Raw genomic sequence first — 8,934 nt, forward strand, 5'->3', positions numbered from 1 at the left:
AAATTGACTCTAATGCTTCAGACCCTGTGCATTTGAATTCCAACACGATAATGTTTATGAGTTTGTTTCCAGTGGAGTCATTTTGTGTCTGAATGACTTTATAGAACGATATGTACATTAGGATTTGTATCCTTTGGGAGCATCCAAAATATTACTTTTAGCATCTGAGAACCTGCTGGTTTTCCTGAAATCTTAAAATAATGTTTCCAAACACTTGGGTGATCAGTTACAGAAAGTATTCCCTAGAAATCTGAATTCCCTAGGGTGAAACGAGACCTTCCTCCGCCTTAGAACAACGACGCTCCATTTTTCTGAGCCCTCTGAGGTTAACTTTGGGCTCTTCTCCAGAAGCTCCAGTGGAAAGCGCCTCTAATAGGGTCTTGGGAACTGTGGGAACTACATTACCCAGAAAACTCTGCGTCAGAAACGCCGCGGTAGAACCAATGAGTGCTCAGAAAAGCGGCGTTTCCGTTTAGCACATAAGGTCGGGGCGGGACTTCCGGCGTTTTTACTCGTGGCGGACCTTTTGGCTGATCTTAGGTGTGTTCATCCGGGTCAGAAGATCCGTAGCAGTGGGTCTGGGATGAGGTGACTGTACTAAAAAGAGTCCAGAGGAGCCGTCGTCCCTGCTGTACAGAGGCGGGTCTGAGGCTCGGCGACGCCACCCGGGGTGACACGCGCCAGGGCCGGTAAGAGATTGCTGTGACGGGCTCCCTGCCTCAGTTTCCTGCCGTTCCTGGCCCCTCTCTGCCGGCAGCGTCCGATGGCGACAGCCACGCTGACGGACGAGGCTCAGGTAAATGCTGCGTCCACCGAGCCCTCACCCTGCCTCACTCGCACCCAAATCCTAAAGCCCAGAGTGAGGGGCGCCTGCTCACGTCCCTGCAATCTAGGCCTCTTTGTCCGGAACAGCGAGGCGCTCGTGGGTGGGGGTGCCTGTTTCTGACAGCCGATGTGATGGGGTGTGAGAGAGTGTGACAGGCAGAAGGACAGCTGATAAGACACGACGCTGAGCACTGAGGCACGCAGGTAAAAAAGCCAGCCTGATGACACCTAGCTCCAGTGCTTCTAAAGCCCAGAGTGAGGGGCGCCTGCTCACGTCCCTGCAATCTAGGCCTCTTTGTCCGGGACAGCGAGGCGCTCGTGGGTGGGGTGCCTGTTTCTGACAGCCTGTGTGATGGGGTGTGAGAGAGTGTGACAGGCAGAAGGACAGCTGATAAGACAGGACGCTGAGCACTGAGGCACGCAGGTAAAAAAGCCAGCCTGATGACACCTAGCTCCAGTGCTAGGCAGGGATATAGGGAGACTGAGCCCTTCCAAACACCGATATGTACTCATGCCTCTAAGTTCTGGCCCTTTCCGCGTTCTATGACTGTAGAAGGGATATGCAACCCATGCAAGGAAGTGGAGGGTGTCCCAGTCCCACAGTGGCCTTGACTCTAACCCGCATGTTTTTCCCCCAGTCCTTGGTTCTGGGAACCCTGGAGAAACTCCTAGGCCAGGGTCCTAAGTCCATGTTAGCCATTATATACAGGTGTTACTTAGTATAGAAGTGTTACTGGCATGTAATCTAAACAGCGTGAAAGGTTATCCGAGAAACACAAGATAGGCAAAACCTTAGAAGTAATACTTGTTGGGAGTATTTAGGAAATTACAAGTCTTCTTGCTTTATAGTAGAAACAAAGACAGGGAGTTAGGAGTCAGAACTTCAGTGACAGCCAGAGAAGGTGGATATCTATTTTGGAGGTAATAGGAGGAAGTTTGAATCAGAGCAGGGAGGTGATTTTCCAAGGTCTTAATAGACTCCATCTGTCTGCACAGTAGAGAACAGACTGTGGGGTTGAAGCATGCTGTGGTCTGAATGTTTGTCCCACCAAAGCTCATGTTGAAACTTAATCCCCATTGTGGCAGTGTTGAGACACGGGGCCTCTGGGAGGTGATTGGATTGTAAGAGCCATGCTCTCATGAATATATTAATCCATTCATGGGTTAACAGGTAAATAGATGAGTGGGTTATCATGGGAGTGGCACAGGTGGCTATATAAAGAGAGCACATGAGCACGGTAACACACTTGCTCAGCTTCACTTGCCACGTGATACCCTGCACCTCCTAGGGACTCTGCAGGGAGTTTGGACTTCCCAGCCTCCAAAACTGTAAGAAATAAGTTTCTTTTATTTATAAATTACCCAATTACAGGTATTCTTTTATAAGCAACAGAAAACAGACAAAAGCAAGGGAGGAGGAAGGAAGATCAGGGTGGAGGCTACTGCTGTAGTCCAGGCAAGGGTTAATGGCCAGAGTCGTGGCTAGGAGATATGGTTGGATTCTGTATGTGTGCTTTTAAAGGGGGCAACTAGATTACCTAATGTGGATGGTGAGGGAATGAAACAGAGTATCCAGAGAAGACCCCAGGGTTTTCTGTATTAGCAGCTATAGTGATAGAAGCTCTGTCACGTGAGATGAATAAGTTGGTAGTAGTTGTAATATTCACTAGGGATATCAGGAGGTTTGTTTGGCAGTGTTAAGAATCTGAGATCTTTCAGAGTCTACTAAGTGAAAGTGTTAAGAGGGCAGATGAAAACAGGTCTGGAAGTCTAGGGAGTGGTGAAGGATGCAGACATCTAAAATATGGCTATTGTGTGGACCAAGGTGGGTGTGCTGTGGGTCACATATAGGAGGGACAACCTCCAGGCTGTAGTTGTAAAGCTATTAGCTGGCCAAGAAAAGGAGAGCAAGGCCTATAGACAGGTTTTCTTGGTTGGGTACCTGGGTAATAGTATTGGCTGTCACAAACACAGAGGTAAGTGGCTATGAAGGGAGGGCTTGGAAAAGACAGGATAGTGTGGCAGGTGGCTAGGAATCCCAAGTGAAGAATAGACATGAGATGGGTGCAATGATACAGGAGTAATTGAAGTAAGATGACACTCAGCCTGGAGCTGGTGCTTATTCACCACTCTGTGGATTCACCAGGATTTTGTGACAACGTTGATGTGACCCGGGGTGTTTCATTTAGGCTGGAGGATAATGTCGTGGTCAAATATGGTCATCTGTGATAGTTACTAGGTGTGGGGCTGGACTTAAAATAAGGGTTAGGTAGAAAGAGGAAGGTGGTAACTGCTGAGGGGATGGTAAATGCAGCACAGAAGTGGAATACGGCCATGGGCATCTGTGGTCCACACGTGGTTCTGTGTGCTTCTGTATGGCTAAGTCTGAGGCAGGGAATGGAGCCTGATGGGGGGCCTTCATCCAGGTTTTGAAGCTGCTACCACTACTGGAAGCCATGGGAAAACATGATAATGGGTCCTGTTTGAATTTAACAGGCATACTCCAGATGCTGTCTGCCAAGTTGTAGTGTAAGGCCAAAAATTAAGGCCTAGTATGTTATGCTGTCATGACATCTGGTGAAAACAGTAGTACAGCCTCAAATGTCCCGAATGCATATTCCTCTCCCAACTCTGCTTCTGTGAGTGAGCTGCCTTAGCCAGATAAATTCTTCATATGAAGGAACCAGAGCAGCTTCTGCATAGCACTTTGTAGCAGCTTTTAGTTCCCTACCAGTCTTCAGAGTTATTTAAACAAGCCAAACCTATCCTACTGCAGGAACAAGGGGGCACTTTTCCTTCTTGATACTGCAATGCTTCTATCCCACAGCCCCTGGTTCTTCATTCTTTTCTGGAGTAGTATCTCTGTGTAGTACTGTGTGGAGTGTGGTATCCTCTCCCAGGCTATGAGTATATGTGATTGATAAATTGCTGTTGATTTCATCTGTCCAGTGTCAGGTGTCATGTGTTTGGCTGTCACCATAATTGTAGGCCATCCACTGTGTCACCCAAATAGCATGTAGAGAGGTCAGGGAGATGCCTGTGGTGTTGCACCATGAGGTGGTAGTGGCCATGGTCTTGTGGCTGTGGGATCTGGACATGTGAGGGGTATGCAGTCTAAAAAATGATGTGTACTCGGAATATGCCTGATGGCTCCAGAGCAGTGGTATTGAGACTCAAATGACCTTGGTCATACTCGAGGAATATCCTGGCATGAGCAGGTGGATCCCTCTATGCCAAGCCCACAGCTCAGACATATATTTGTCCACCTACCTCTTGTTACTGACAGCTGCAACCAGCTATCAGTGGGCCCATGAGGAGACAACAGCACCTGGTTTCTTCTCTGGACTGGGAAATTTGGGAGTACTATGGCATGGGATAGAAGTATGGGGGTAATAGATTATAGGTTCTTGAGAGAGGAAATGTCAGTGGTTTCATCTGTCCCCATCCTGGCAGGGCACTGTGACCTTTGAAGATGTGGCTGTGCACTTCTCCTGGAAGGAATGGGGTCTCCTTGATGAGGCTCAGAAACGCCTGTACCATGATGTGATGCTGGAGAACTTGGCACTTATTACCTCCCTGGGTAAGATCTTCACACCTACCCCTGTGCCCTGAGCTTTTTCCCTTTCCCCAGTGGCAGGCATGTTCTTCCTACATTGAAACCATGGGCACAACTTCTTTCCTTACTTCCCTGGGTGTTTGGTTTGGTTGGTAGGGCTGGAGTTGTAAATTGCCCTCTTTTTTCCTTGAGCAGCCAACATCACAGGGAAGGATTCAGCATTGGGTGTCTTGTAGTCAGTCTCATGGGTCTCATCTTCCTTGTCTGTCCCCAGCCAGGTAACTTTTTCCAGATCCAAGGTCCCTGTGTGCCCCAGGTTCTACCTTCTTCTTCTAGTTGACATTTCCTTACACCTGTCTGTGCCAGAAATTGCTGTCACTGACTTTGTCACCACTTATATGGACCATGGGCTGCTCCTACAAAACCCTTTTCTGAAGTTCTTTCTGTGATAGTTTTCTTTCCTGTGGACTATCATGTGCTGAGTCATTCTGGGCTGGTCATGGATGCTTGTATATCCCAGATGTCATGTAGATACTCACATTAGGGGTTGGGGCAGACAACCCTCCATAGTTCACAGGATGGCTATGATTCCAGCCACAGCAAATAGTCTCAGAGGGATCCTGGCCGTGCAGGAGCACATTATATCAGGGCTATGTTCAAATCATACCAGAAACCTATTCTTTTTGACTAATATTTTGCTGTAGTGACAGCTGTGGCCAAAGTTCATTACTGCATTTCGTTCCTGTTCTTGACACTTTGCCAAATTGTCAGCTCTATTGCTTGTCACTTGTACCCTTCCATCCAGCTCAGGGCTAATTCACACATGTTTGGTCTCACCAATTTTTCTCACTGTGCTGTCATCAACAGTGCCCCCTAATGTTGCCCTCCACATATTGTGTCATGCATGAAGTGTGCAAATATTCTTAAACAGTCCTTGAAGGCAAGCTGCTCTTTTGTTGTCACATTTTCTGGGGCCTGTACAAGAAGACTTCAAAAAGCTTGTGGAAAAATGGAATTAAGAGATAAAAATAAAAAGTATCTGTACCTGCCAGTCACCAAGAAAAAAAAACTTTATTTCTCAACATAAACTTCATCAAGTTTAAGATAGTTTTTGTAAGCAATGATATGAGTCATTTAGTACATCCCGAAGGAACTGAGGGTCTTGAGAATTTAACCATGTCAATGCAATCTTTTTTACATTAGTAGCTGGAAAAAAAAAAAATGGATGCCCTTTAAAGATTTATTAGGATTAGGAGACAAAAAGAAGTCAGAAGGAGTCAAATCAGGACTATAAAGTGGATTCCTACTGATTTCCAATCAAAACTCTCACAAAATTGCCCTTGTTTGATGAGAGGAATGAGTACAAGTATTGTCATGGTGGAGAAGGACTCTCTGGTGAAGCTTTACCAGGTGTTTTCTGCTAAATCTTTGGCTACCTTTCTTCAAATACTCTCATAATAAGCAGATGTTTCGTTCCTTGGCCCTCCAGAAAGTCAGTAAGCAAAGTGCCTTGAGATCCCAAAAAACTTGCATGACCTTTGTTCTTGACCGGTGCACTCTTGCTTTGAGTAGAACACTTACACCTCTTGGTCACCATTGCTTTGATTGTCTTGTCTTCAGGATCATACTGGTAATGCCGTATTTCATCTCCTGTTGCAATTATTTGAAGAAATGCTTCAGGATCTTGGTCCCGCTTGTTTAAAATTTCCATTGAAATCTCTGCTCTTGGAGCTCATCTGGGCACAACAGTTTGGCACTCATTGAGCAGAAAGTTTGCTCAACTATAATTTTTCAGCCAGAATTGTGTAAACTGATCCAAATGAGTGGTCTGTAATGTTGGCTATTGTTTCTGCTGTTAATCATTGGTCCTCTTCAACCAGGGCATGAACAAGATTAATTTTTTCCTCACAAATTGATGTGGATGGTCTGCCACTGCAGGCTTTATCTTTAACATCATCCTGTCCCTTCTTAAAATGCGTTATCCATTTGTAAACTGCTCATTTCTTTGGTGCATTGTCCCCATAAGCTTTTTATCAGCGATTTCACCATTCACCCACCCAGGTCCCACCATCAATTTGATGTTCATTCTTTCTTCAATTTTAGAAGAATTCATGTTGTTCTGATAGGGGCTTTTTTCAAACTCATGTCTTATTCTTCTTAGTGCCTCAAACTAGATTCTGTTCAGACATGTTATAACAAGTTCGTAGGATTTAACAAGTTAGTATTTTGATGCAAAAAAATTTTGAAGTCTGTGCTTAGTTTTTTCATAATATGCATTTTTTTAGAGGAATGAGTTGCAATCCCTGACTCTTCTCCTGTGTCACATCCCATGGTTGAGGCTCCTCCATTCTGTGATCTTTAGATGCCCAGTTCTGTTACATGGCCCCATCCTCAACCCGATCACAACTCCCTGGCTCTGGAAACAATCCCATGGACTCAATTCCTGGGTTTGTCAGATGCACGTTGGTCAACAGGCTGCTCCCTCCCCCAAAAGCCAATGTGTACATCACCAGTTTTTCTTTCCTTTCAGGATGTTGGTGGGGAGCAGAGCATGATGAGACAACTTCTCAGCAGAGTGTTTCTGCACAAGGATTGTCACAAGTCAGGACTCCCAAGGCCCATCCTTCTCCCCAGAAGGCCAACCCCTGTGAGATATGTGGTCCAGTCTTGAAAGATATTTTGCACTTGGTTGAGCACCAGGGATCACATTATGGTCAGAAACCATACATAGATGGGGCATGTGAGAAATGGTTACAATTCACTACATACCTTCATCAGCACCAGAAGCAGCACATTGGAGAGAAACCCTTCAGAAGCAACATGGGAAAAGACTCATTTCTTAACAGCAGCCAATTCCATGTATCTGGGAAGCTCTTTACCTGCAGGGAGGTTGGTAAGGACTTCCTGGTCAGCTCAGGATGTCTCCAGCAACAGGCTCCTCACAATGAGAGTGCAGTGGCTTCTGAAAGTGTAAAAAGTCATTACAACTGGAGAGAATGCGTGAAAGCTTTCAGCTACAAACATGAACTTGTTCAGCACCAGAGAGTCCTCAGTAGGGAAAGATGTTATGAGTGCAATGCATGTGGGATATCCTTTAGGACAAGCTATAGCCTCAGTGATCATTCAAGAGTTCATACTTCAGAAAAGCCTTACGAATGTGGGGAATGTGGGAGATCCTATAGGCAAAGCTCTAGCCTCATTACACACCAAGAAGACCACATTCAAGTAAAACCTCATCAGTGTGATGAATGTGGTAAATTATTTAGCAGGAAGTATAACCTCATTATACATCAGAGAGTTCACACTGGTGAAAGACCTTATGAGTGCAACGAGTGTGGAAAATCCTTTAGCCGTACTTCTGGCCTTATTACACACCAGAGAGTTCACACTGGTGAAAGGCCATATGAGTGCAGTGAGTGTGGGAAATTCTTTAGCTGTAGCTTTAGCCTCATTACACACCAGAGAATTCACACTGGAACAAGACCTTATGAGTGCAGTGAGTGTGGGAAATCCTTTACCTATAGCTCTAGCCTCATTACACACCAGAGAGTTCACACTGGAACAAGGCCTTATGAGTGCAGTGAGTGTGGGAAATCCTTTATCCAAAGCTCTGCACTCCTTAAGCATCAGAGAGTTCACACTGGAGAAAGGCCTTATGAGTGCAGTGAATGTGGGAAATCGTTTCGCAGGAGCTGTCACCTCATTAGACACTGGAGAAGTCACACAGGGGAGAGGCCTTATGAGTGCAGTGAATGTGGGAAATCCTTTAGCCAGCGTGCTAACCTCAATTATCACCAGAGAGTTCACAGTGGGGAAAGGCCTTATGAGTGTGCTAAATGTGGGAAGTCCTTTAACTTCAACTCTGATCTTGTAAAACACCAGAGTATTCACAAGGGATAAAAATTTTTAGGTAACACAGGTAGGGTTGTTATGGACTAAACGGTGTCCTTGCAAATATTATGTTCAATTATTAACCCCCAGTATGGCTGTACTTGTGGATAGGGCCTTTAAGGAGGTAAGTGAGGTTGAAGGGAGTCATAAGGATGGGGCCCTAGTTGAATATGACCAGTGTCCTTAAAAGAAGAGGAAGAGACACCAGAGGGCTGTCTCTGTGTACATGCACAGAGGAAAGGCCGTGCAACCGTACAGCAAGAAGATGACTGTCTGCAAGTCAAGAAGAGTGCCCTCACCAGATTCTGACCATGCTTATTTCCTGACCTTGGAATCCCACCATCAGGACTGTAATAAAATAAATTTTCTTGTTTAAGCCACCAATTGTATGATATTTTATTATGGCAGCTCAAGTTAGCTAATATAGTTATTTTGGTTTAATGAGTGAGTAAAAATGGACAGAGGCTACATTGCAGCTAAATTCAAATGTGCCCCAGAAAGATAGGGCAGAAGGAACATTTTCCCAGTGAGTGGAGCTATGTGCTGGTCATCCATTGTCTGTGGAAGAATAAGTATCCCAAGGTGACCACATATACAAATTTTATGTTAGCCGAATTTCCAGCCTACCTTTGTTTTTTTTTTAAATTAATTTTTTTTTTTTT

General features: G+C 45.3%; 1 protein-coding gene across 2 annotated transcripts; it reads left to right on the plus strand.

Annotated features, from left to right (window-relative positions):
* Positions 1-626: 626 nt before the first annotated feature.
* On the plus strand, positions 627-8,656 carry LOC103607754 (zinc finger protein 256-like). 2 transcript variants are annotated; one of them, XM_008592219.1, is made up of 3 exons: positions 627-689; positions 4,279-4,405; positions 6,912-8,656. In XM_008592219.1, the coding sequence occupies exons 2-3, from the start codon at positions 4,372-4,374 to the stop codon at positions 8,279-8,281; spliced, it is 1,404 nt and encodes a 467-aa protein (XP_008590441.1). In that variant the 5' UTR covers positions 627-689; positions 4,279-4,371; the 3' UTR covers positions 8,282-8,656. The 2 variants fall into 2 exon arrangements, with proteins under 2 accessions (XP_008590441.1, XP_008590440.1); XM_008592218.1 differs by having other exon boundaries at positions 653-796.
* Positions 8,657-8,934: the final 278 nt, after the last annotated feature.

Source organism: Galeopterus variegatus, unplaced genomic scaffold (genome assembly GCF_000696425.1).
Source record: "Galeopterus variegatus unplaced genomic scaffold, G_variegatus-3.0.2 Scaffold7691, whole genome shotgun sequence".
NCBI lineage: Eukaryota > Metazoa > Chordata > Mammalia > Dermoptera > Cynocephalidae > Galeopterus > Galeopterus variegatus.

Excerpts from the sequence above, each read along its gene's own strand:
- LOC103607754 (XM_008592218.1), top strand. The coding sequence starts at position 764 with ATGGCGACAGCCACGCTGACGGACGAGGCTCAG. Across the intron at positions 797-4,278 it reads CGCTGACGGACGAGGCTCAG|GGCACTGTGACCTTTGAAGA; the intron begins GTAAATGCTGCG and ends CCATCCTGGCAG. Across the intron at positions 4,406-6,911 it reads GGCACTTATTACCTCCCTGG|GATGTTGGTGGGGAGCAGAG; the intron begins GTAAGATCTTCA and ends CTTTCCTTTCAG.